General features: G+C 47.1%; 1 protein-coding gene across 4 annotated transcripts in view; it reads right to left on the reverse strand.

Annotated features, from left to right (window-relative positions):
* CERT1 (ceramide transporter 1) overlaps positions 1 to 27,588 on the reverse strand; it is a 418,213-nt gene that overhangs the window by 121,556 nt on the left and 269,069 nt on the right. For 2 of the 4 annotated variants that reach the window (XM_033929301.1, XM_033929302.1), the window contains 5 exons: positions 22,372 to 22,455; positions 22,153 to 22,245; positions 20,659 to 20,733; positions 3,040 to 3,135; positions 2,346 to 2,478 (listed from right to left, as the gene is read on the reverse strand). In XM_033929301.1, the coding sequence (XP_033785192.1) occupies positions 2,346 to 2,478; positions 3,040 to 3,135; positions 20,659 to 20,733; positions 22,153 to 22,245; positions 22,372 to 22,455 (481 nt within the window). The remainder of the gene's footprint in view (positions 1 to 2,345; positions 2,479 to 3,039; positions 3,136 to 20,658; positions 20,734 to 22,152; positions 22,246 to 22,371; positions 22,456 to 27,588) is intronic. The other 2 variants (XM_033929303.1, XM_033929304.1) reach the window with 1 other exon arrangement.

A 27,588-nucleotide genomic window follows, 5' to 3' on the forward strand; every position in this document is an offset into this window, starting at 1 on the left:
TCAGTGATAGAAGGAGAAATGTTGGGCCTGGGGCTGATGGGCAATAGTGAAAAATGCTGCACATGATCTGGGGGATGAGAGAGGGAAAAATGTTGGATATAGCAGTAGAGGGAGTAGGAAAGATGCACCATGGATTAGAGAATGACACGGTGAAAAAATTGGTCCCCGTCACCGCCCCGTCCCCGTCTCACCATCCTCTGCACCGCCCCGTCACCGCCATTCCCTTCACCGCCCCGTCACCGCCACTGCCACCCCATTCACCGCCCCGTCACCGCCACTGCAACCCCATTCACCGCCCCGTCACCGCTGCATACATAAAAGCCTCAAACGGGTACGATTTTATATACTTTTCTTTATTTACGTATAAAGGAAACATTCTTTAAAACTTTAAAACTTAGTTAAATATTAGTTAATAACTATACAAAAACAAACACGACATGTACTTTTAATGCTTACAATGCTAGCCTACATGGTAAGTAGACGCGGCCGCTGTACCTAATCGCGGCAAAGATCTCCCTGCCGTGATTAGCATAGTGACCGCGGCTACGGCTGCAAGTCTCCCCTCCCCCCAGCGATCACGGCAGGAGGGCACCCAACCCCTCCTGTAGACCCCCCCCAACGGCCCTCCCGACAATCGCAGCAGAAGGGTACCCAACCCCTCCTGCTGGACCCCCCCCCAACGAACCCTCCCACCCCGGAACCCCCTTAGTCTTACTTTCCAAGTTGGACCGGACGGCTCCTCACACGTATGGCCAGCAGGCTTGCCTCCGTCCAAATGAGGCGGGCCCGCCCCTACCCTGCCCAACCCACAGGATCCTAGGGCCTGATTGGTCTAGGCACCTAAAGCCACTCCCGCTATAGGAGGGGCCTTAGGTGCTTGGGCCAATCAGGCCCTAGGATCCTGTGGGTTAGGCAGGGGATGGGAGGGGCGGGCCCGCCTCATTTGGACGGAGGCAGGCCTGCTGGCCAGACGAGCGAGGAGCTGTCCGGTCCAACTTGGAAAGTAAGACTAAGGGTGGTGTTTCGGGATGGCGGGGTTTGTTGGGGGAGGGTCCGGCAGGAGGGGTTGGGCACCCTCCTATTGGCGATAAAGGGTGCCGTTGGGGGGGCCGGCAGGAGGGGTTGGGCACCCTCCTACCAGTGATCATAGGGGGGCTGTTGGGGAGCTGGCAGGAGGGGTTGGATATCCTCCTGCTGCAATCGTCGGGGGGGGCTGTTGGGGTAGGCAGGAGGGGATGGGTACCCTCCTGCCGCGATCATTGGGGAGGGCTGGTTCTGTCGGCATGAAGGGCTGAGCACCTTCCTGCTGGCGATCGTCAGGGGGGGGGGGGCCCGTTTCTATTGGCAGGAAGGGTTGATCTGACAAATGAGGAGCCAGTATATTGGGGGGCGGAGTCAATGCGGCAACGTGCAAGTTGGATCGAGAGTTGGAGGAGAGAGACAACATGGCAGAGACATCAAACACCCGGTCACGAACACGGTGAAACACAGGTAAATAGCGGTTCCTAGAAGGGGGTACATTGGCCTGCGGGGACAAATCTTTTCACCGTTTTTGCGGGCGGTGAAAACTTTTGTCCCCGTGTCTGCGGCGATTTGGCTTTGGAGTCTCCATAACCCGCAGCCAAACCGCAGCCACGCCGCAGCTCCCTGCGGGGATCGCTCCCCGTGTCATTCTCTACCATGGATCTCTCTCTCTCTCTTTGTCCCCACTCCCTGTACACGGGATGGAGACGAGGTTTTTTATTTCAGTCTTAGTAGTTTGCCGGTCCACAAAATAATTATTTTGTTTCCACCGGTCCATAGGTGTAAAAGGGTTGAAGAACACTGCTATATACCAGAATATATTGCAAGCAACATTATTACTTGACCCAATCTTCTAAACTTTGAGATTAATACTGTAGTAAGCTTTGTTTCTACACCAAATATTGTTGTGCACTGTTAAATAAGAAAGCCTCTCAAAACAACTAAGACAATGTATGTCTCTCAGATCTGAAGACAACTTAAGCTACACTGAAAGTACAACAGTATAAAACAAATTGGGCTGTGTTCCTCTGCAGTGTAGTAGACTAAAACAATGACAAAAAGCAAAGCATAAATATCCCCTCCCAAGATAAGAACAATATTCGTCAATCCATGGCTATACCTCATAAGTTCATATTAGCTTATTCAGGCTATGTGCTCACAATTCAGGAAAATTTCTTCAGTGAAAATCAATTTGATATACTGTATTCTAATTTCCACCATCCCCCTCCCCCAAGGCATTTAACATTTTGTTTTAAATTTTCATTGTAAAGATACATAGAAATACAAAAAATGCCTGTCTTGGGACAAAAATGATTCCTTACTTTCCCAGTCATTGCGAACATCAACATTCCAGAAGTAATGGCAGACTTCGTGCCCTGTAACACCCTTAACAGAGTGTGTAGCTTTTAAAGGATCTAGAACTATTCCATTTTCTTCCACTTCTCTTCGATATACCTGAACAACAGCAAAAGACAAGTTCATACACTGCCCAGCAAATAAAGGCAGCTTGATATTAGAAATTGTTCCGTTATCTGGTGAGATTAATATAATCCATTTCAAAAACGACTGAACAAGACAAACTGTAAGACAGTTTAAAAAGTTCTTATTCCTACTGTAATTTCCATATAAAATGTGGAAAAATTCTGTAACCTTTTCATCATTTCTTCAGAGCCCTGGCTAGTTAAGGGTTTTCTTATATATACTGGAAAACATTTGGTGAATAACTAAGTATTAGGCCAGTGAAAGACTTTTCAGATCTCCACCTATAGTCTAAAATGGGTTTGTGACAGTGCATTTATTCCTTGTTGTACTAAGATCTAATGATCCATCAAAAATCACCAACAGAAGAAACTGAAGAGTTGCACCTTGTTTTCTTTAACATGCATCTTGTGTATGAGAAAAAAAACAGGGACAAGTCATCATGAAGGCCATAGGATATATGAGAGAGAAAAAAAATGAGAAACTACATACCGCAAGAAAGTATGAACTTAAAGCAGGCTACAATATGAGAATTACCTTCATTTCCCCTTCTTCTACTACTAATTGCCAATTCGCATCCCCTCCTACATCCTGCAGAGAGTAGGTCATATGATTCTGCACCATCTCTTCCACCTACAAAAAGCACAAAATTATAATACTACAAATGACTGCAAAGATATTTAACAGTATTATTATTGAACTCAGCAATAGGACTTAAAAAATAATAATTTGGTAGTACCTTTAGCTGTAAACATAAAGATTACATTTATATATTGTAGAAAACACCCTCTAAACCTAAAATATGCATTCCAACTTCAAAGATCAAATTCTACCAGAATGTACCAAATATGATCTGCCACCATCTGAACTGCCTGAGAAGTAACAATTAAAAATATCTATCCTATTATCTAACTTTCTATATAGATAAATTAGTAGGCATATGCTAGGTACTTAGGACCTGGGTTGACCACTATTGGAAACAGGCTATTAGGCTTGATGGACCTTCAGTCTGTCTCAGTATAGCAATTCGTATGCTACATAAACAAATGACTACTATCGAGTGTGAATAATCTCATTAACAGGTGGTGGCAGTAGGATAATGATATATGACATCCTAGCTCTAGGAAACATTTACTTTTTATGACAAACTACAACCTGAACCATCGGAGGCGACTTTGCACAAAAGTCACTAATGGCTTGCCAAATTTGGTCATCAGTTCATTATCTTTGCAGGTTATAGCCAAATTTTCAAGAATTTTTTTTTTATATACAGTATATTGTGACAGGCAAGGGGCCTGACATGAAGTGCTGAAGCCAAAAGGAGTGGCTCCGTGACAATGGGAGACATGGATAAGGCTGTTATATGCTGCTGCGGCCACTGGGGAGAGCTCTGTGGCATTGATCCAGGGTAGAGAATGACATGGGGACAGATTTGTCCACATACGAACTCAATTTTCCCGCCCCTTCCCCGTGAGTTTTATCACTGTCCCTGTGTTATTCCTGCAAGCTCTGCCTTAACAACAAAAACCTCAAACACTTATGATTTTAAAGTGTTTGAGGCTTGTGCAGATGAGGACAGAGCTTGCAGGAATGGGGAAGGGACAGGAAAAGAACTCACCGGGATGGGACAGGAAAATGAGTTCCCGCAGGGACAGGGAAAAATTTGTCCCCATGTCATTCTCTAATCCAGGGAGAAATACAAGGAGGAAATACAACTCCCAGGAGGTTTAGGGGCAGGCCTTCAGAGCTCTAGTGAGTAGGTGGAAAAGATCCGGGCTAGAATCCTGTTGGGTAGGGGTGTGTCCCATGGCTCGGAGGCTCCAGAACTTTCTCACCCTTTGTATAAAAACAGTCTGATTAGAAGAGAAAGGGGAGGAGGACACAAGGAACTGCTAGAGCCCCAAGCCCATTGGAACGAAAGGAGCCATCCGGAAGATACTAAGAACGTCAGTCTTGAATGAACAGGGACTATGAACAGAATTGTTAAACACCTGAAATGCAGGGGGTGCTGGGGGAAGTTAGGAGCCCAGCATAATTTTGGTTAGCATTTCCTTTTAATTTTGAGCTGGGGTAGAGGATGACGTGAAAAAAGAGTTGCTAAATGTGAGTGTCATCTAGAATGTGGAAGCGAATAATTTCAAGGAAAAAAACCCTAGACTGCCTTAGCGTGATCATTGTACAAACCTGAAGAGGTCCTATGTAAATAAGACCTAGAGGGCCATTTTCGATAGGATATCTAAGTCTGACTTTGGACATTTCCCGCAAAACATCTAAAGTCAGAGGTGGGAAATGGTCATTTTCAAACAGGATGTCCAAATAATTTTTTTTTTGCAGAAATCCCCTACTTGGACATCTTAGCTGCCAGGATGTCTAACTTTATTCACCATTTTTGATCACAAAAATGTTCAAGTTAGAAACGTCCACATCGAAAGATTAGGTTCTTACCTCTGCTAATCTTCTTTCTTGTAAATCAATACTTTATTCCGGGACCAGTGGGTTATTTCCTTCCACCCGCCAGGGTCTCTGAGCATGCACACCAGTCAGTCTGAAAGCAGCCAGGAACATCGGAAGAGAATAATAAGAGAGAGAGGGATAGAGGGACACTCCACGACAAGTAATTATATTTTGCTCACAATTATAAATGCAAACAGCAACAAGGGAACATAATCAAATCAGGATAACAAACATCAGTAACCTGAATGAGAATAACAGTGCTAGAAGTAGAAACAAATGCACTGACAGAAGAGGGCGACCTAACTGGGGACCCTCCCATTTTGATAGCACTCTAATAAAAACTGGATAGAAACGCAGCTTACTAGTACAGTGCTCCCCTGCGAATTCGCAGTCGGCGGTTCGCGGTCCTGGTCATTTGCAGTATTTTCCGAACGTGAATGACCGGGCAGGGGAGGGCAGCCAGAGCACCAGCAAGTGAAGGAAATCACTTGCTGTATGCTCCTACTGCCTCTTTCTGTACTAAAGGTGGGCCTTATCAATCAGGAGCTGGAACAGAACCCCCGCAAATTTCGGGGGAGTACTGTATTTGTAAAAGTAGACAATCGGCGAATCAGCATGTATAGGGCGGAATAAAGTATGTATTTACAGGAAAGATTAACAGACGTAAGAACCTAATCTCTCGTTCTTGAACAATCCTACTTTATTCGGGGACCAGTGGAACTTAACAGAACAGTCCCGAAAATTTAGGGTGGCACTGATGAGCCTGCTGACAACACAAAAGCACCAAAAGTAGCATCCTGCTTGGCCACCAAATCGATCCTGTAAAACTTGGTGAATGTATGCAAGGAGGACCAGGTAGCGGTCCTGCAAATCTCATCCAGAGAAACAGCTTACGACTCTGCCCAAAAGGAGGAAAACCCCTCTGGTTGAAGAAGCCCGAACCCCAAGAGGGGGCCTCTTTCCGACCGCTACATAAGCTGCAGAAATGGCCATGCAAATCCACCTGGAAATAGTAGCCTCAGAAACAGGGTTCCTTCTGTGGGCAAGACCTACCCAGACAAAGAGGTGGTCAGAGAGGTGAAACTCCAGGTTGGTGACCTCCAGATACCACAATAAACTTCTGTGCACGGCCAAGGACCGCAACACCTGTTCCTGCTCCTGAGAACCAAAGGAAGCAAAAGCAGGAAGCAAAAACAGGAAGCCGGACTTCCTGATTCACATGGAAAGTGGAAACCACTTTCGGAAGGAACAATATGTGGCTTCACTGTAGAATACGTAATCCGCAAAAAAGGAATCCTGCGGGCTGAGGTAACAGCCAACAGGAAGACCGTCTTGAGTGTGAGATCCATCAGAGACACCTGCTCTAGAAGCACATACGGAGGGCAAGCAAGAGAGCAAAGAACAAGATTAAAGTTCCAGGTTGGACAGGGAAGGTAGGTCTGAGCTGCAATGCTCCCCACAGAAAATGAACCACATCTGGATGGATTACCAATGAGCCCCTCAGGGAAAGAGGACCCATACACAAAAGCCCATCAATCTGTACCCGGAGTGAAGCTACTGCTAGACCTTTCATCAGGCCATCTTTCAGGAACTCCCAGATATCCGTAAGAATCCAGACATCATCAGTTTCTCCAATCTCTCAGTGTATGAAAAGGTTGAGAGATTGGAGAAACTGGGTCTCTTTTCCCTGGAGAAGAGGAGACTTAGAGGGGATATGATAGAGACCTACAAGATCATGAAGGGCATAGAGAGAGTAGAGAGGGACAGATTCTTCAAACTTTCAAAAAATAAAAGAACAAGAGGGCATTTTGAAAAGTTGAAAGGGGACAGTTTCAAAACAAATACATCTCACCATATACCTTTATAATTTACTAGTTTTTTAGCCCGTTACATTAATGGGTGCTAGAATAGATGTGTAGACTTAGGCATTTCTTTCTTTCTTACTGTCTTTCTCCCTGCCCCCTTTCTTTCTTTCTTTCTCTTTCCCTGGCCCCCTGTCTGTCTTTCTTTCTGTCGCTCTCTCTTCCCCCTGTCTGTCTTTCTTTCTTTCTGTCCTCTCATTCTTTCAGCTGTAAGGAATATTTCTCCCATCCTCTCCTCTTCTGAAAGGAAGACTTGCCTCCCCCTCCTTTCTGTCCTGTTACAAATCTGAACTATCAGTACTCAAGAACTTCAGAGCCCCTCAGCCTCTCTCTTCAGGGTTGATTTACTTCACAATCTCCCTGAGGACATTTGGAGCACATTCCAGTCCTGTCTGTCAGCCCCTCCACAAAGTTTCTTCTCTTACCCAGAAATCTGAAGCACTGTGAAACTTCATCCCTCTCTTCAGCACATCAATAGTGGAACCTCCGCTTTACATGCCGAGGGCTAACGGCCTTGCCTCCCACCCCCGGACAGCCATAGCGCCCGCCCACCTACCAGTGTCACGCTCCCAGTTGGGGCTTCTGAGCGCCGTTGCCCCAGCCAATCGTCGGCCGCCTTGGTCTGGGCCGCTCCGCGACACTAGGTGGGCGCAGCCCATGCCGCTGTCACGCCAACCCACCGCCGAGCTGTCTTTCCTTCTCTGCTGGCGGGGATCGCCGGGATTTGGGTGCGGCGAGGAATGGGGGCGTCTTGCCTGGCCGGGGCCGGCCGAATCCCGGGCCTACTCTCCTTCCCCTAAGTCCCAGCCCCTCACTCCGCACCATCTAGCGCATGCGCACTCTTTCCGCCACATCCCGACAGATCAGGGATCAGGGAACACGTGGCGAGAGTGCGCATGCGCGCATAGCATTTTATTATTATAGATGGTTATCCTGCCTCCCACCCCAATAGCCCTTATGGCTGCAAGTGGCACTTATATGGCAGTATAGTAGGATTTTGGTGGACTTGCATTTTCCACCATAAATGTAATGGAAGTAGTAGGATTTTGAGCACATACAATACAGGTTATTTGTGTGTTTTGTTTTGATGTTTAAAGGCCTGCTGTGCAATATGATATTTGAATTGCTATTTTTCCATTAATTGTGATTTAATTGAATTATGAATATTAATTATCTAAATACACAAATTATGGCTGAATGCTAAATTTTGCAGAAGAGACTTGACTGGTTGGCCTAAAAAGACAGTTAACAGTCATAAGCTTAAGAAAAGAAAGCTACAGTTACCGAGAGATTTCAGCAAAATTGGTCAAGGTGTGTCAACAGCCAGAGTACTGAAACTCTGCAAGCACTTTGAAGACACTAGAAGCATCAAAAACAAGGCTAGAAAGAGCTGGAAAATGGCTAGAACACCTCAGATTGATAGAAGGATAGTGAAAATGGCTCTACAGAATTGGAAATTACCTGCCACTGACATCAATAAGTCACTGGCCGAAACAGGGATGTTGGTGTCAGGCCAAACAGTTCACTGGAGACTGGTGAAAACAGGTCTGCGAACAAGAATTTCCAGAAGAAAGCCCTTCCTCATGTAGTTCAGCATTGTAAACATTTGAACTGGGCTATTTTGCCTGCTGGACCACAGAACAGTGGAAGAAGGTGTAGGGAAATGAGACCTGAATCTCCATATTTGACAGTGATGGTGTCCGCTATGTTCATTGGCAACTGGCCGAAAACTGCTTGTCACAGTGTACTACTGCCACCATGAAGCATTCTCTGAGTGTGAGGGTGTGGGATTGCTTGTCCAGAAATGATGTGGGTCAATTCCAGGTGCTTAATGGAATGATAAATGTTGACAAGTACATAAAGGATGTCCTTTATCCCAAGGTTCTGCCCTCAGCCAGAGACATCTTTGGTGTCAGTCGACCATTCATTTTTCAACAGGATGTTACCCATGCCATATAGCCAAAGAAATGCCTCACCTGATTCAAAGAGAACAAGGTTGAATTGCTGGCCTGGCCAGGAAACAGCCCAGATCGCAACCCCATTGACAACCTCTAGGCCAGATTAAAGAGGCTAAGGGATATCAAACACATTACGAGTGAGACTGATGAAGTCATCGGATAACTGGACAAATTATCATGATTAGCTTGGGTAGTTTATGAACAGCATTATTTTTGTGAGATGTGCCAAATATTATGCTGGTCTTAAGTGATTACCGTTTCTGTTATTAGTCAAAAATCTATGCATTAAATACAATTATGATGTTACAGCCATTTTTTTTTTTAAGTGTAATGCCTAAAATGTTAGGTGCTTCCACAATTTTGGCCACCAGTGTATATGCCTGCTGTGTTTAGAGAACACCTCTGTTGCTTTTCAACCTGATAGCCAGCCTTGTTTGGTTGAAACATTGCTTTATGTAGAAATTCTTAATAGGGCCTTGCAATTTTTAAGATACTGTAACTCAAAGAAAAGTATTAAAATATATGAGGAAAAACTTTTATTCAAAGGGGCCACATTATTAGCCACAAAACATTTATGAGTTAGTGGCTGTCTTTGCAAGATTTTGCTACAGAATGTAAATTAACTCCTGGTTCATTTAAATCCCAGAACAAACATTCACAAGAAATTTTGCATGTCTTGTGTTCTACTTTGTGGAACAGCAAGAATCAATGCAAGAGCTGACGGCACAGGTTTCTCAGCACAACTAAGGAGCAGAATGAGGAGGAACTTGGATTCCCTTGGATGCTCTACTCCTTAGTTCCAAATCTGTGGCTAAAAGTACAATACATAGTGCTCCTGCCAAACCATGCCATTTTTGCCAAACTCAACTCATCCACAGACTCAGGCACTTGATCCTTCTTCCAGTTCTCACTTACCCTACTCCACATAGGGCAGGCAGGGGTGATTCCCATCTTTGTAAAAAGTGATGGTGCCTGACTCCTAGTAGCAAGCTATATAAAGCTAAAAAGAAGGGCTTCCTTATTGGAAAGGCTGACTTTTGGTGGTATGCACTAGAGAATGACATGGGGAAGGGCACCCACGTTAAACTATGGCAAACCACAGTTAGTCCGTGGAACAGGGAAAAATATGTCAGTTTATAGTGGGAATAGGAACAAGGCCTTCTACCACACCACAGGAGCAGTAAACGATCTTGTTCCTGCAGCAAAAAAAAACTGCACCACGGTCAGCACAGCAATACCCCCTTCTCCCCATGGCTCAGCATCTACTCCCCAGCTCTCTTTGCGCCTACCTTACCTGAACGAGTCAGCCGTGCCATGCTGAAAAAACTTCAGAGGCTTACTCCGAGGCCTTTCTAAAGCCAACGAGCCAGTCCTTGATGTAACTTCTGATTTTGCAAAACCAGACGTTACATCAAGGAGGGGCTCATCGGCTAAAGGAAGGCCTTGGAACAGGCCTCTGAAGAATTTTTGGCATGGCCAGGCTGGCTCGTATGGGGAATAGGCGCAAGAGGAGCTGGGGAGATGCCAACCCATAGTGGGGGATGTTGCCTGCTGCTATCGCTGAACTCGCTGGGGGGAGGAGGGCAGTGGAGAGGTGCTGGCTGGCTCCAGAGCTGAACCTGAAGGACAGTGCTGAATCTGGGCTGGGGGGAAGAGAGGTATTGGACTCATTGGAGGAGGATTGGGGCAGGAGGGAAGAGTAAGCTAGGTGTTCAATCTATGGGAGAAGTGCTGAGGGAAGGGAGAGAGGTGCTGGACCTCTAGGGAGGAGGAGAGGGAAGGGAAAGATATGCTGAACCAAGGAGATGAAGGAAGTGAAATATTTAACATAGTGGAGGGAGGGAGGAAAGAGAGGGTGAGAGACACTTTGGTGTAAGGGAGTAAGAGGGGAGATGGGCATGGATGAGAGCATAGGGACAGGGACACAAAAGGGCAACGCTGCATGTGGGTGGTATATGGACACAGTCAGTGGAGCAATGCCAGACATAAGAGGGTATATGGACACAGAAGATGGCTAGACATGAAGGAGAAGAGAAACACAGAAGACAGATGCTGGACTTGAGAGAGGGGGGCATAGGCAAACAGAAGTTTGACACTGGGCACAGAGGGGATAGGGACACAGAATAATGTTGATGAAGGCAGGGAGATGGGCACAAGGGAAATACTAGAAAGGGGAGTACAGGAGACAGAGAAGGGAGATGCCTGAACACGGGGAAAAATCATACACAGAAACGGAAGATGAATGGCGAGCATGGAAAAAGAAGTTCTGGTAGCTCCGCTGACTGAGCTTTTCAACGAGTCTCTAGAGTCGGGAGTGGTACCGGAGGACTGGAGAAGGGCGGATGTGGTCCTTCTCCACAAAAGTGGAAGTAAGGAAGAAGTAGGGAATTACTTGCCGATAAGTCTGACTTATGTGGTAAGCAAATTAATGGAAACACTTTTAAAACAGAGAATGGTGAAGTTTCTGGAATCCTGTGGATTACAGGACCGGAGGCAACATGGATTCACTAGAGGTAGGTCTTGTCAGACAAATCTGATCAATTTCTTTGAATGTGTGACCAGAGAATTGGAAACATGATGTATGCTAGATGTAGTATATTTAGATTTTAGCAAAGCCTTTGACAGTGTTCCACACAGATGTCTAATAAATAAACTGAGTGCCCTTGGGATGGGTCTCAAAGTGAAGGGCTGGATCAGGAACTGGTTGAGTGGAAGGCGACAGAGGGTAGTGATCAATGGAGATCGCTCTGAGGAAGGAGAAATTAGGTTCTTACCTGCTAATTTACTTTCTTTTAGCTTCTCCAGACCAGTAGAGGTTAACTTTACGAATGGGTATATATCTAATCATGACCAGCAGGTGGAGACTGAAAAACAAAACTTTGGGACAGTATATACTATCCTCCCTTCTCTATTTCCCTCAGTCTGCCGAATAGCCAAGCAGAACCAAGAACTGGAAAACAGTAAGAAAACAATACTCCGAACAGGAGTAACAAATAACATACCCAAATGCTGTTGGAAAATGCAGAGGAGAAATACCCGAAGGAAAATGTCCCCACAGCTCGCCAGCTAAGCCAGCCGAGCCACAGCCGCTGTTCTTTAATTCTCCCCGGCCCTAGAAAAATACTAGAACCCGCAGCAAAAAACAAAAACTGCCCGCGAAACAGCCCCAACAACAACAACAACAGACAGGGTGGGGACCTCTACTGGTCTGGAGAAGCTAAAAGAAAGTAAATTAGCAGGTAAGAACCTAATTTCTCCTTCTTTAGCACTCTCCAGACCAGTAGAGGTTAACTTTACGAATGGGACGTCAGAAGAGCCCTCCCGACCACCCAAGACCGGGAGAACCACCGATTGATTGACATGAAAAGGAGAAACAACCTTCGGCAGAAAGGAAGGAACAGGCCGCAAGACGACCCGCTCCCTAGAAAACTCCAAGAAGGGAGCCCTACAAGAGAAAGCCTGCAGCTCAGAAACACGCTTAGCAGAAGTAATGGCCACCAAAAAGACCGCCTTCAAAGTAAGGTCCTTCAAAGAACAGTCGTCCAAGGGCTCGAAAGGCGGGCGCACCAAAACAGAGAGAACCAGATTAAGATCCCAAGAGGGAACCGAGGGCCATAGGGGAGGCCTAAGCAACTTGGCCGCCCGCAGAAACCGAATCACATCAGGAAGAGCCGATAAACGCTGACCTGACACCAATCCTCGAAAGGCCGACAGGGCCGCAAGATGAACCCGGAGAGAAGACCAAGCCAGGCCTCTATCCAGGCCATCCTGCAAGAACTCTAGAATGTTAGGCAGAGAAGCGCGAAAAGAGGTCACTCCCCGCGCCCGACACCATTCCTCAAAGCGACGCCAAACCCGCACATAAGCCCGAGAGGTAGAAAGCCTCCGGGACCCCAACAGTGTAGAGATCACCTTGTCTGAATATCCCTTCTTGCTAAGGCGACCCCTTTCAAGAGCCACGCCGTAAGACAGAAGGGAGACGGGTCGAACATGGGAATGGGACCCTGCATCAGAAGGTCGACCGAGAGAGGCAGAGGAAGAGGATCCGCCATCAGGTGCCTCACCAGATCCGCATACCACGGACGTCGAGGCCAATCCGGAGCCACCAGCACCACCAAACCCGGATGGTGAACAATGCGAAGAAGCACTCTGCCCACCAGCGGCCAAGGAAGGAACACATACAACAGCCCCTCCGTTGGCCACGGCTGGACCAGAGCATCCAGACCCTCGGCCAGACCGTCCCTGCGACGACTGTAGAAGCGGGGCACTTTGGCGTTGCCACCCGTGGCCATCAGGTCCATCAGGGGCTGCCCCCAAGCCTGCACTATCAACTGAAACGCCCCGGCGCCGAGACACCACTCTCCTGGATCTAGGAAGTGACGACTGAGGAAGTCTGCCTGAACATTTTCTACCCCGGCTATATGAGAGGCCGAGAGGTCCAGCAGATGGGACTCCGCCCAAACCATGAGCAGAGCCGCCTCCTGCGCCACCTGAGTGCTCTTGGTGCCCCCCTGACGATTGACATAAGCCACCGCCGTGGCATTGTCCGACAGCACTCTGACCGACTTGCCCAGCAAAAGGGAGTGGAAAGCCAACAGCGCCAGATGGACCGCTCTGGTCTCCAACACGTTGATCGACCAGGCGGCCTCCTCCACGGACCAGGTGCCCTGAGCTGAGTGACCCAAACACTGAGCCCCCCAACCCAGGAGACTCGCATCCGTCAGGAGCACCGTCCACTGCGGGAGATCCAGACCCACCCCCTGAACCAGGTGAGGGGTCCGGAGCCACCAGCGCAGACTGCAGCGCGCCAACCCCCGCAGGGGCACCGGAACATCCAAATCTTGCCTCTGGGGAGACCACCTCCGGAGCAGAGCATACTGAAGAGGACGCATGTGGGCCCGCGCCCACCTCACCACGTCCAGGGACGCCGCCATCGACCCCAAGACCTGGAGGAAATCTCGCGCCCGAGGACACCGGGACGCCAAAAGCAGACAAATCTGCGATTGCAACTTGCTCACCCGGGCCTCTGGAAGGAAGACCTTCCCCAAGGAGGTGTCGAACAGAACCCCAAGGTACTCCAGGCGCTGAGCCGGGACCAACCGGCTCTTGGAAAGGTTGACCACCCAGCCCAGCGACCGGAGAAACTCCACCACCCAAGCCGTAACCCGGGAGCTCTCCTGCAACGACTTTGCCCGAATCAACCAGTCATCTAGGTAGGGGTGAACCAGGATGCCCTCCGACCGCAAGGCTGCCGCGACGACCACCATCACCTTGGTGAACGTCCGGGGAGCTGTGGCCAGATCAAAGGGAAGCACACAGAACTGATAGTGCCGCCCCAAGATCGCAAAGCGCAGGAAGCGCTGATGAGAGTCCCGAATGGGAACATGCAAGTAGGCCTCCGTCAGATCGAGAGAAGTGAGGAACTTCCCCGGCTGAACCGCCAGAATGACCGACCGCAGAGTTTCCATGCGGAAAGAAGGAATCCTGAGAGCCCTGTTGACCCCTTTCAAATCCAGGATGGGCCGAAAGGTCCCCTCCTTCTTGGGCACTACAAAGTAAATGGAGTACCTGCCGGTGCCCCACTCCGGAGGGGGCACCGGCACCACTGCCTTGAGATCCAGCAAGCGCTGCAGGGTCTGGCGAAAAGCCTGTGCCTTCCCTGGAGACTGACATGGAGAAGCGAGGAAAAGGTCCGGCAGAGAGCGGGCGAACTCCAGAGCATAACCGTCCCGCACCACCTCCAGGACCCACTGATCGGACGTGATCTCGGCCCACTGGGGGAAAAATTCGCGCAGCCGGGCCCCCACCGGAACCAAAGGGGGCGCCGGCAAGGAGTCATTGCGCAGGACGGGAAGCGGGGGAGCCGGCGGAGGGATTCCCTGCCCCCCGACGGGCCCCCCGAAAGGGCTGCATGCGCTGGAAGAACCGACCCCTGGAAAAACCCGGAGCCGGGAAAGAAGCAGCCCCACGCCCAGGGCGATACTTGCGAAATTCCCGCAAACGCCCCCGGGCCGCGCCACCCCGAGACGCAGGACGGGCACGGTCCTCAGGCAGACGGGGAACCTTAGAGTCCGTCAGAGTCTGAATCAACTTATCCAATTCCTCCCCGAACAAAAAAGACCCCCGAAAGGGAAATTTAGTAAGTTTAGCTTTGGACGCAGCATCCGCCGCCCAAGCGCGCAGCCACAAAATACGCCGCGCGGCCACTCCAAAGGCCATAGACTTAGCCGAGATCCGCACTAAGTCATAAAGAGCATCAGAGAGGAACGAGGCCGCCATCTCAATCTTTGCCACCTCCTGATCCACCAGAGACCAGTCATCAGACTCCCGATCCAGGACGCGCTCAGCCCACCGAAAAACGGCGCGAGCAACCAGCCCCCCACAGATAGCCGCCTGGACCCCAAAAGCCGAGACCTGAAAATTGAGCTTAAGGATATTCTCCAATTTGCGCTCCTCAGAGTCCCGCAAGGCAGACCCGCCCTCAACAGGCACGGTATGCCGCTTAGAAATCGCCGAGACCACCGCGTCTACGACTGGCGATACTAAAGTAGCCCGATCCCCCTCTGGGATGGGATACAAACGAGCCATGCTACGCGCCAAACGAAACGGCGCCTCCGGCGTCTTCCACTGTTCCAGGATAATATCCCGAATATCCTGATGCATAGGAAAAGAGCGGGAAACGGAACGGATCCCCCGAAGCAGAGGGTCCCCCACCCGCGGAGTCTCCGGCGGCGCATCTTCAAAACGCAACACCGAAGAAACCTGTTGAATCAGGTCCGGCAGCTCATCTCTCTGAAAAAGGCGCACCACCGACGCCTCGTCGACGGAAGACGGGAAACCCGACAACCCGCCGCCAGCGGCCGTCCCCTCAAGAGGGTCCTGGAACTCCTCCGAAAAGTCCAGGTCCTCATCCAGACCGACACGCTCCTCCGACCATAAATCCTCGTCCCACGACACCCGCGGGCGCTTGGACGAGGGCTGCGGAGGAGGGGACGCCACAACCGACGAGAGAGGCAAAGCCGCAGGGAGCGCGGAGGAACCCCCACCCCCCGAAACCCCCTGCGCGCAACCGGGACCCCCAGCCGCCTGAAAATAGGCTCGGCACAAAGAAAAAAATAAATCAGGGGAAAAACCCCCCGAGGGTCCCAAGGGACTCCCTGCCACCGCAGGGGACCCAGCAGAAACCTGCCCCTGCTTTTCCAAAACAGGGGGAAGGTCACCTGAGGTGGAAGACAAGATGGAGGGGCCAGAGTGAGAAGATGGCGTCTTTCCCGCCAAAACAGCTCCCTCCATAGCCTGCAGCGGCTGAGAGACCTGAACAGTCTCAGCCGCTAAAGCAGGCAAGCCGGCATCCGCTGTCAAAATATCAGCTGAGAGGGAATCCCCAAAAACCCGACCGTCGGCGGCCCGGGGAATCCCTCCGTGGGCGGATGGTGAAGACCGGTCTTCACCACTGCTCCCTGCCGACTCGCGATTCACCATCGGCGGGGAGCTCTGGGCGCCTGCAGCCGCTGCCGACGGAGCTCCTCCACCGCACCGGCCTGAACACCGCTTGCACAGGCTGGCCGCGAGTGCCTCGCGTCTGGAGCACAATGAGCACTTTTTCCCTTTCGAAGTGCTCATTGCTCCATACGCGACCTAGCTGTAAAAAAGTGCCGGTTAGTTGAAAAAATACAGTAAAATACAGTTTTCTTAAAGGGAAACAACCCTCCAGACCAGCACTACCTCAGGATTTTTTTTTTTTTTTACAGAACAGACTCCACAGGCTCTCGAAGCAATATGCCTTGCTTGATTTAGGGGGCAAGGCTTACTGCTGAGGCTCCTCTAAAAAAATATGGGGAGGTGGAGGAAGTGGGGGGAGGGACCCCGCTCGAGACCCGCCGGGTTTGACACCCCCGAGGTCGGACGAACCCCCAAACAGGGTCCGCCCAAGCTCCGTCCGGCTAAAAACAGGGACTACAGACCCCTTAAACAAATTCCAACAGCCCTACCAAGGGAGATGGGTACAGATCACTCAACACCTGCTGGAGACTGAAAGAAGACTGAGGGAAATAGAGAAGGGAGGATAGTATATACTGTCCCAAAGTTTTGTTTTTCAGTCTCCACCTGCTGGTCATGATTAGATATATACCCATTCGTAAAGTTAACCTCTACTGGTCTGGAGAGTGCTAAAGAAAGGGATGTTATCAGTGGTGTGCCTCAAGGTTCTGTTCTTGTGCCTGTTCTTTTTAACATTTTTATAAATGATATTGTTTAAGGGTTGTCTGGTAAGATTTGCCTCTTTGCAGATGATACCAAAATCTGTAATAAATTAGACATGCCGGAAGGTGTGAATAACATGAAGAATGACCTTGCGAAGCTTGAAGAATGGTCTGAAATTTGGCAGCTTAAATTCAATGTTAAGAAATGCAAGGTCATGCATTTGGGCTGCAAAAACCCGAGGGAACGGTGCAGATAAAGGGGTAAAGAACTTATGTGCACGATGAAAGAGCGGGACTTGGGTGTGATTGTATGTGATGATCTTAAGGTGGACTAACAGGTTGAAAAGGTGATGGCGAAAGCTTGACGGATACTAGGTTGCATAGGGAAAGGTATGGCCAGTAGGAAAAAGGAGGTACTGATGCCTCTATATAAGACTCTGGTGAGACCTCATTTAGAATTCTGTGTACAATTCTGGAGACCGCACCTTCAAAAAGATATAAAAAGGATGGAGTCAGTCCAGAGGAAGGCTACTAAAATGGTGTGTGGTCTTTGTGATAAGGCGTATGGGGACAGACTTAAAGATCTCAATCTGCATACTTTGAAGGAAACCAAACAAATAAACTGACCTCACATTCAGATTGGTAACCAAACCTCAGGATTGTAACCACCACATTTAAAGTCACTCAGAGGTGTGAAACTCTTCAAGGGGGAGCCGCGCCCCCCTAGTGGTGAACCAAAGTTTGCTTTCCAGTCATTGCAACTCTGTTGGTGCTGGTTACGCTCCAAGGTTGGTTACAAAAAAAATAAATAAATATCGTTACAGTCTTTCAAACACTCGTGTGAAGATTCTTTGTTTCTTCTTGAAAGACTAGTTTTTAACTAGTATTACCCCAGTGATATCATAAGGAAATTTACTTTGAAGGAAAGGCAGGAGGGGAGATATGATAGAGATGTTTAAATATAATATAATATAAATGTGCATGAGTCGAGTCTCTTTCATTTGAAACTCTGCAATGAGAGGGCATAGGATGAAGTTAAGAGGTGATAGACTCCAAAGTAATCAGAGGAAATACTTTTTTACAGAAAGGGTGGTAGATGCGTGGAACAGTCTTCTGAAATTGGTAGTTGAAACAGACTGTATCTGAATTTAAGAGGGCCTAGGATAGACACTTGGGAACTCTTGGAGAGAGATAATGGTTACTGTGGATGGGCAGACTAGATGGGCCATTTGGTTTTTATCTGCTGTCATGTTTCTATAAATGGTCAGGAGACCCTGGCGAGTGAGTTAAGAGTATACAGAAGGAAACAGAAACCAGAGCCTGAGACCAATGTGATGTGAAGAATAAAATGACCAGATGACAAAAGGCAGAAAAAAATGTATTTTCTATTTTGTGATTAGAATATATCAGATTTGAAATATGTATCCTGCTAGAGCTGGTGTTAGACATAACTGGGACTGCACAGACCAGGCCATGCTTCTTTAGCTTCCAACTGGCTTAGGGCTCTCTCTGACCAGGAGGACTTTGCCCTAGTTGAACTCCCCTAACACTATTCCTGCCATGTATGATTGAAGTTAGCGTGATTTTTCTATGTATCATTCTGTAGTAATTTGACTTCAGTTTTCTCGATAGTGGAGGGGATATTTGTGAGGAGGAGGAGAGGGGAGACAGGGGTTTTGTTGATCCTTGTTCTGTATTATATGTGATTTATAAAATGACAATTGTACAGAATATTGTTTCTTTTTACACCTTAATAAAATAAGTTCAATATAAAATCATAGTTATCGAGGCTTGTGTCGGATAGGATCAAACATTTTGTGAGGACAGGGCGAGGATGGGACAAGGACTAAGCTCGCAGGATGAGGATGGGGACCGAGCTCATGGACACAATTTTCTCTGTGCCATTCTCTAGTATGCACTGCCACAGGTCATATTTGTTTTGCAAGTGGGGGTGGGGGTGGAGTTACCCTACCTCCTACAGAGGAACTGCTAGATTGGAGGGCAGAACTAGGGTAGACCCCCCCTCCCAAGTCCAAGGATGGGTTTGGGAAAATGTGATAGAAGACACCAATTTTTGGTCTTTTTAGTGCTGGGATTGCAGCTGGGGAGGGAAGGAGGGCCATCAGAGAAAACAGAAGTTCAGAGGGGAAAGCATTAGGACACAGGGATCAGTGACCCATTTAATTAATCCTTCCATGGCATCAAAAATGTTAATTATTCCTTAGTTAAGTACAGTTACCTTTTGGTGAAAACCAGTTTATTAAACCTTTTTGTGCACTATTTTGTACATTTCCATATTAATGAGCTTTATATGAATTTCCATAAACTTAATGAAGAAAGTGTGCTTTGAAAAAAAATGTACTGAAAATATGTAATGTAATGTAATGTAATTTATTTCTTATATACCGCTACATCCGTTAGGTTCTAAGCGGTTTACAGAAAATATACATTAAGATTAGAAATAAGAAAGGTACTTGGAAAATTCCCTTACTGTCCCGAAGGCTCACAATCTAACTAAAGTACCTGGAGGGTAATAGTGAAGTGAAAAGTAGAGTTAGAGGAAAAATAAAAATAAAATAAACATTTTAAAAAGACAGCATTGATCTAAATACTTTGGAAGGTAGAAGAGAGGAGAGAAAGGAATAGAAGCAGAATGGGTCAGCGTCAGTGATGAAGTGGAGGAGCTCACATTCCTGGCTGGATCAGGGCAGAGGTCTCTTGGTAGTGGTGGCTGGTCCTGCTGCTGCTGAGGTGTAAAAGCAGTTGATTTCCTACTGTTGCTGATATTTAAAAGCAGGTAGATTGATCTCTCCAATGGACTGCAGAGGTTGGTGGGTTGGTCCCGTTGCTGCTTAGGTGTAAAAGCAATTGATCTCCCACTGCTGCTGATATTTAAAAGCAGGCAGATTGTCCAGGGAGAGGAGCTCTGCACTCAAACTGCCATCCTCCTTGCCTCCAAGTATGACCTCTTTTTAAAGTTTTTTTTGCTAAACACTTCATATTTTAAACTTCACAAAAAATGCCAGCATTTTTGCACTGTTTACTGCACAAATCCCTCCCACTTCAAGAAAATTCACATACTATAGAGTCTCAGCTTTAAAAAATATCTGCATGCAAATCAAATGCCAAAATATAAAAACTCACCTGGCATAGCACAGAATTCCTCAGCTTTTATCTACTGATGCAAGATTACAACCGAGGAACAAGTTGGTTTGCAAGTACAGTAAAACCTTGGTTTAAGAGCATAATTCGTTCCAAAAACATGTTTGTAATCCAAAACACTTGTATATCAAAGCAAATTTCCTCATAAGAAATAATGGAAACTCAGACGATTTGTCCACAACCCAAAAACTTTAATACAAAATACCATTGGCTCAGTTGTGATGATGTGATGCGTGTATACTGTACGTACGCGTATTGCAAGACTTTGCTTATTTAGAATAGTCACTTCACTCTTGCAGTGTCAGCGAGAGAAGAACCATTGGCTTAGTTGTGATGTGTGTATACTATATCTACTTGTATTGCAAGACATTGCTTGTATATCAAGTTAAAATTTAACAAAATGTTTTGCTTATCTTGCAAACCAAGTTATTTGCAATCCAAGGTTTTACTATATATTACAGACCTTAAAAATAAATAGCACTGATGTAAGTAACCCCATCCTGAATATTCATACAGTACCTGAGTGCTGTATCTGTGTACATCAGAGGCACTGACTAGATCAGTGGAAGACATGGAGGAAGAGCGACTATAAGGCTATCACAGAGACAGATAAAGAAAAAAAACTAAAATAATCAGAAGATACAACAGAGCATTCAATCAACAAGTTTCCAAACACCAGAGAATGGAGAGAAGCAAAAGCAAACAAAAGCATCAATAAGAAACAAGGAGAGTCAATAATGCTGAGATCACTTGTTATATATTATTAACCTTGAAAAGATTAGAAACTACTCTTGTTATTTTAAGTCTTATCCTTACAGAACTGAGGTACTACGAGTAGGCATCACGCACTCGTGCATGCGTGGTACGAAATTTCTTAAAACAAAAGTGATAGTTCACTTTCATACTGTCCGTACCAGGCTCCATGGATGACGTCACCCCATATATGAGAATATCTGCCTGCTGTCTCCGGATAACACCCGTTATAGTAAGTAACTGCGCTTTTCCGTTCCTTGCATTAGTGTCAGTGTCCATTAGAATCTAGTTTAGAACTCTGATTGGAATTCAAAGTTTATCAATGGGGGACTCAAATCTTATCTCTCTTCATCCATTATTCCTTATATTTCATCATCTCGTTCTTCCATCTCCGAAGATGGCCAACTACAAATCAATTCATAACTCTTTCTTCTTTCATTGTGGAATGCCTTATCTTCATTTCTTCACTCTAAAACTTCTCTTAGTTTAAAACTACTAAAGACAAATTATTTTGCTATGGCTTTTAATGTTATTCACCAGTAAAGGCTTTTAGAGGAGGTCCCATTTGCCTGGGAGACTGGAATAGTATACTCAGTCTATCTAACCTATTTTGTTTTTGGTATACTTTTAAATCATTGGGTAAAGTGTTTTCTCTCCTGTTTTAATGGTGTTCTTTTCAATCTTTTAATTTTTGACTATGTAAACTGCCTTGACCTGTTATCAGAATTTTGTGGTTCAAGCTCAATTAGTAAACATACAAACAGTATAACTACAGAATATTATTTTTCACAATATTGCTTTAATTTGACAGATTTCAAATAATTTTACCAGAGCTATGAGAATACCTCAAATTATTTGAACCTTTTGAAATAAAAAATATATATAAAATGAATTAATGAATATCACGACTTGCTGAATGCAGGGAACAAACTTATTTTGAGCTGGAAGAACTCTTGTCTTAGGACTTACTACCCATCTTTATGACGAAAGTCATCTAAGAGCGTGAATGCCCTATTATCAGTCATGTACGTCTAATTGGTCTAAAGGTTTGTCTCCTTGTTATTTTTCTGTACAACGCTTTGTACCTTTGGATAAGCGTTTAATCAAAAACTTGAATAAACTTGAAACTTGATCAGGTATGTTTTATTCAGGAACCTAAATCTCAGGATCTCTGCTATACCAAATTTTTGCGACACCTCCCCGCTCTTGGAGACACATTGGTTGAGAATCATGTCAATTTCTTTATAGTCCATGACTTACCGATTGAACAAATCTATGAGTCCCCATTCCTGGATATGCATCTCTGGGGGCTGGTGATGTTGGCCAATGTAACCTGACCTTCTCACAGTGAGACTTGAAAGAAAAAACATTTAAGTTTATTTCATAGAAACTCAGCATATGCTTCATCAATTTTACATTTTTAACAAATAATCAACAAAGATCTCTTCATATTTTAACACTATAACTTAAAATAAATACCTGCTCTATTTTATCTTGCCTGTCCAGGGCAGCTTCAACAGCATCAAAGAATTCTTCTTCATTAATCAGACTATTAGGTCCTTCCTAGTTTAACACAAAAAGTAAACAAAATCAAAGTTGCTACGGGATATTTTCAATACAAAAGATACTTCTTAGTGAATGCATTTGTGTAGGAAAAGATTCAAAGTATTTTGTGACCATGCAACTTTGCTTCATTTACAGCAAGAGGGCAAATAATACTGTTGACTGTTTGCCAGAGTTGAATTGGCCACAGTAAATATGGTGAGCAATATATTGTATATTAGACCTGTTTCTCAACTTCTTCAAGCCAAGTACCCCCTAAGTCTATCAAATATCAAGCGAGTACCCCCGCCCAAGCTCTGCCCCAGCCCCTGCCCCCCTAATAATACTACTAACTGTAATGCAATTGCTTACATTTATTTTTCATATACACACAATATAATCTTATTAATATATAATGGTAACCACAAAATTAAACTACACAAAGCAAACTGTATGCAGAGAAAATGTTAATTATTTATATTCTGTTTTTTTTCAGAAGTCAAGGCAGATGACTAAAATATGCAATGTCACCTCAATAACAGCTACAGAAAAATAGACAAATTTATTTATTATTTATTTGATTTCTATCCCATCCTCCTGGGAGCTCAGAACGGGTTACAAGCCATTCACAGAAGGTACATTAGACAGTAAATTTGGCAATACAATACAATACAATATAATACAGTCACAAAAGGGCAAGGTTGGGCAGCACAGTAACTTGAGGACATTCATAGGGAATTTCTGGAGGGGCATTATAGAAGATCGAAGCAGGGAGTCGCCCGCTGGTAGTTGTTGGCAGAGAGAGATCAGAATTGTTTGTGGTTGGGCCTTTAATTGAAAAGAAAGACCTTTACTGCTCTTCGGAAGGTTATCAATGAGTTCTGTGATCTGATTTGAGGGGAGGAGTTGGTTCCAAAGCTGTGGGATAAAGTGACTGTAGAAGCGTTTGCAGGCAGTTTCCAACAGGAGAGATCTTCCTGCGGAGATGCACAGTCGTCTCTCTGTTTTAGAGTGGAGGTGGCGGGTAGGGGCATATAGACATAGCTTGGAGTTTATATAGGCTGGGGTAGTGGCATGGAATCTTTTATGTGCTATTATCAGTGCCTTGAATGTGTAGCATTTGCTGATCAGTAATCAGTGTTCTGTACGGAGTGCTGGAGAGATGGGGATAGTTGAGGTTGTATAGGAGGTGGATTGCTAAGTTTTCGACTCGCTGGAGGCGCTTGAGTTCCTTTTTGGCTATTCCATTAAATATGGAGTTGCAGTAATCCATCCTGATGAGAACATAGGCTTAGAGGAGTTAGAAACATGAAGGCAGATAAAGGCCAAAGGGCCCAACTAGTCTGCCCATCCACAGTAACCATTATTTCTTTCTCTCTGAGAGATCCCACGTGCCTATCCCAGGCCCTTTTGAATTCAGATATAGTCTCTGTCTATTGTTCCATGCATCTACTACCCTTTCTATAAAAAAGTATCACCTCTTAACTTCATCCTATGCCCTCTAATTGCAGAGTTTCCTTTCAAATGAAAGAGACTCAACTCGGAAGAGAAAGTGATGTCACTCTACCGAATGGAAGCGTAAAATTTGAGCTCCGTTGGGGCTTGCAATCAAAAGCGAATATACAACTTCCCGAGAGCGGTTTAACACCCGATTGAAGGAGCTTTGGCGGGGGAAGTGCATGGCGAGTCGCAGGCGGCTGGAGAAGTTTCGATTTAGCGAGTCTGCGAGCGAAAAACAGACAGTGAAAACTCCAGCGTCGCCAGCAGGAAAAACAAAGATGGCAAAGTCTCCGGAACAAACTCAGCAGTCCCCGATCTCGGCCTTGCCTAGTGATAGTGCATCGGCATTGCACCAGAAAGCAATGTTACTTACCGTAACAGTTGTTATCCAGGGACAGCAGGCAGCTATTCTCACTAGTGGGTGATGTCATCAGACAGAGCCCGATACGGACGTCTCACAAGCACGTGTTGCTTGTAGAAACTTAGAAGTTTCGAGATGCCCACACCGCGCATGCGCCGGTGCCTTCCCGCCCGGAGAGCCGGGCGTGTCTCCTCAGTTCAGGTAGCTAGCCTGAGAAGCCAACCCAGGGGAGGTGGGTGGGACGTGAGAATAGCTGCCTGCTGTCCCTGGATAACAACTGTTACGGTAAGTAACATTGCTTTATCCCAGGACAAGCAGGCAGGTATTCTCACTAGTGGGTGACCTCCAAGCTAACCTCAGTGGGATGGAGGGGGAGTTGGAGACTTAAGAGAATAAATTTTTCAAAACTGTTTGGCCAAACTGTCCATCCCGTCTGGAGAAAGTATCCAGACAATAATGTGAGGTGAAGGTGTGAACCGAGGACCAAGTGGCAGCCTTACAGATCTCCTCAATTGGTGTTGATCTGAGGAATGCTACTGAGGCTGCCATTGCTCTGACCTTATGGGCTGTGACCTTACAAGGGAGTGATAATCCAGCCTGGGCATAGCAGAAAGAGATACAAGCCGCCATCCAATTAGAGATGGTGCGCTTTGATACGGGTCTCCCCAACTTATTGGGATCGAAGGAGACAAAAAGTTGGGGGGTGGTTCTGTGTGGCTTGGTACGATCCAGGTAGAAAGCCAAAGCACGTTTACAGTCTAGAGTGTGAAGGGCCGATTCTCCGTGGTGAGAATGGGGCTTAGGAAAGAATACTGGAAGTACGATGGATTGGTTGAGATGAAATTCGGAGACCACTTTAGGCAGGAATTTTGGGTGAGTGCGGAGGACCACCTTGTCGTGATGAAATACTGTGAATGGTGGGTCCGCCATCAATGCCTGGAGTTCACTGACTCTGCGAGCAGACGTAAGGGCTACAAGAAAAAGCACTTTCCAGGTGAGATACTTAAGAGGAGCCCTGTTGAGTGGTTCAAACGGGGGCTTCATGAGATGGGAAAGGACTACGTTGAGATCCCAAACTACTGGGGGTGGTTTGAGAGGAGGGTTAACATGAAAGAGCCCTTTCATAAATCTGGCGACCACCGGATGGGCCGAGAGGGGTTTCCCTTGTAGAGGCTGGTGGAAAGCTGCAATAGCGCTCAGGTGGACTCGTATGGATGTAGACTTGAGCCCAGATTGAGATAGGTGTAGGAGATAGTCCAGCACGGAGGATAAGGAAGCTCGCTGAGGTTCCTTTGATTTAGAAACACACCATGAGGAGAATCTAGTCCATTTCTGGGAGTAGCATTGTTGAGTGGCGGGCTTCCTGGAAGCCTCCAAGATCTCCCTCACTTCTTGTGAGAATTGGTGAGGGGTTACGTTGAGAGGAACCAAGCTGTCAGGTGGAGAGACTGCAGGTTGGGATGAAGCAGTGATCCTTGATGTTGAGTAAGTAGTGAAGGAAACACTGGAAGTGGTACAGGTTCCCTGCTGCTGAGTTGAAGTAGAAGGGAGAACCAAGGTTGTCTGGGCCACCGAGGAGCTATTAGAATCATGGTGGCCTGTTCGAGTTTCAGCTTGACCAGAGAGTTCTGGATCAGCGGGAATGGTGGGAACGCATATAGGAATCGTTTCCCCCAGTCCAGTAGAAAAGCATCTGCCTCGAGGCGATGAGGAGTGTAGATCCTGGAGCAAAACTGAGGCAGTTTGGAGTTGTGGGGAGCCGCAAAGAGGTCTATCTGAGGCATCCCCCACTGTGTGAAGATTTGGTGAAGGGGGCTGGAATGGAGAGTCCATTCGTGAGGTTGTAGGAGACGACTTAGGTTGTCTGCTAGGACGTTGTTCTTCCCCTGAATGTAGACAGCTCTGAGGAAGGCGTTGTGGCGAACCGCCCAGTCCCAGATTCGTAGAGCTTCCTGGCAAAGGAGGGCCGAGCCCGTGCCTCCTTGCTTGTTGATATAATACATGGCGGCCTGATTGTCTGTGCGAATGAGGATCACCATGTTGTGGAGTAGGTGTTGGAAAGCTTGGAGAGCATTGAAGATGGCTCTGAGCTCCAGTAGATTGATTTGATGTAGTCTGTCCGCACTGGTCCAGAATCCTTGGGTGCGGAGACCATCCAGGTGGGCCCCCCATGCATAGTTCGACGAATCGGTTGTGAGAACTTTCTGATGGGGGGGGGGAGTGCAGCTGCAAACCTCTGGATAGATTCGAAGAGGTCATCCACCAAAGTAGAGACTGCCGAAGAGCAGGTGTGACTACGATGCGTTTGGTTAGTGGATCGGACGTCTGATTCCACTGTGATGCCAGGGTCCACTGGGGGATTCTGAGATGGAGTCTGGCAAAGGGTGTCACATGTACTGTGGAGGCCATGTGGCCCAGGAGCACCATCAGCTGTCTTGCCGGTAGAGTTTGACGAGTAGACACCGACTGGCAGAGATGAAGAAGAGCCTCCATGCGTTGAAGAGGCAGGAATGCTCGGAGTCGACTGGTGTCCAGGACTGCCCCGATGAAGGGGAGGGACTGAGTGGGTTGTAGGTGAGACTTGGAAAAGTTGATCCCGAAGCCCAAGTTCTGGAGGAGGTTGGTTGTAGCCGAGACCGCCGAAGTGACCTCTGGGGCTGACGGGGCCTTGATGAGCCAGTCGTCGAGTATGGGAACACCTGTAGTCCCCTGTCCCGGAGTGCCGCGGCCACTACCACCAGGCACTTTGTGAAGACTCTGGGGGACGAAGAGAGGCCGAATGGTAGCACTCGATACTGTAGATGCAGATTTCCCACCCGAAATCTGAGGAACTTTCGGGAGGCCGGGTGAATGGGGATGTGAGTGTAGGCCTCCTTGAGATCCAGGGAGCATAACCAGTCGTTCTGCTCGAGGAGGGGGTATAGAGAAGCCAGAGTCAGCATACGAAACTTCTCTTTGACCAGAAACTTGTTGAGGGCCCGAAGGTCCAGAATGGGTCGCAGGTCGCCCGTTTTCTTCGGGACGAGGAAGTACCGGGAGTAAAACCCTCGGTTCAATTGGTCTGACGGGACCGGCTCGACGGCCCGAAGCTGAAGTAAGGTTTGGACTTCCTGAAGAAGAAGGGCGGTCTGTGTCGAGCTTGAAGGATACTCTCTTGGAGGATGGTCCGGGGGAACCCGATGGAAGTGAAGAGAGTATCCGTCTCTTATGATGGTAAGGACCCATAGGTCCGTGGTTATGGCCTCCCATCGATGGTAGAAAAGATGGAGGCGGCCCCCTATGGGAGAGGCTGA

This window comes from Geotrypetes seraphini, chromosome 1, assembly GCF_902459505.1.
Source record: "Geotrypetes seraphini chromosome 1, aGeoSer1.1, whole genome shotgun sequence".
Classification (NCBI taxonomy): Eukaryota; Metazoa; Chordata; class Amphibia; order Gymnophiona; family Dermophiidae; genus Geotrypetes; species Geotrypetes seraphini.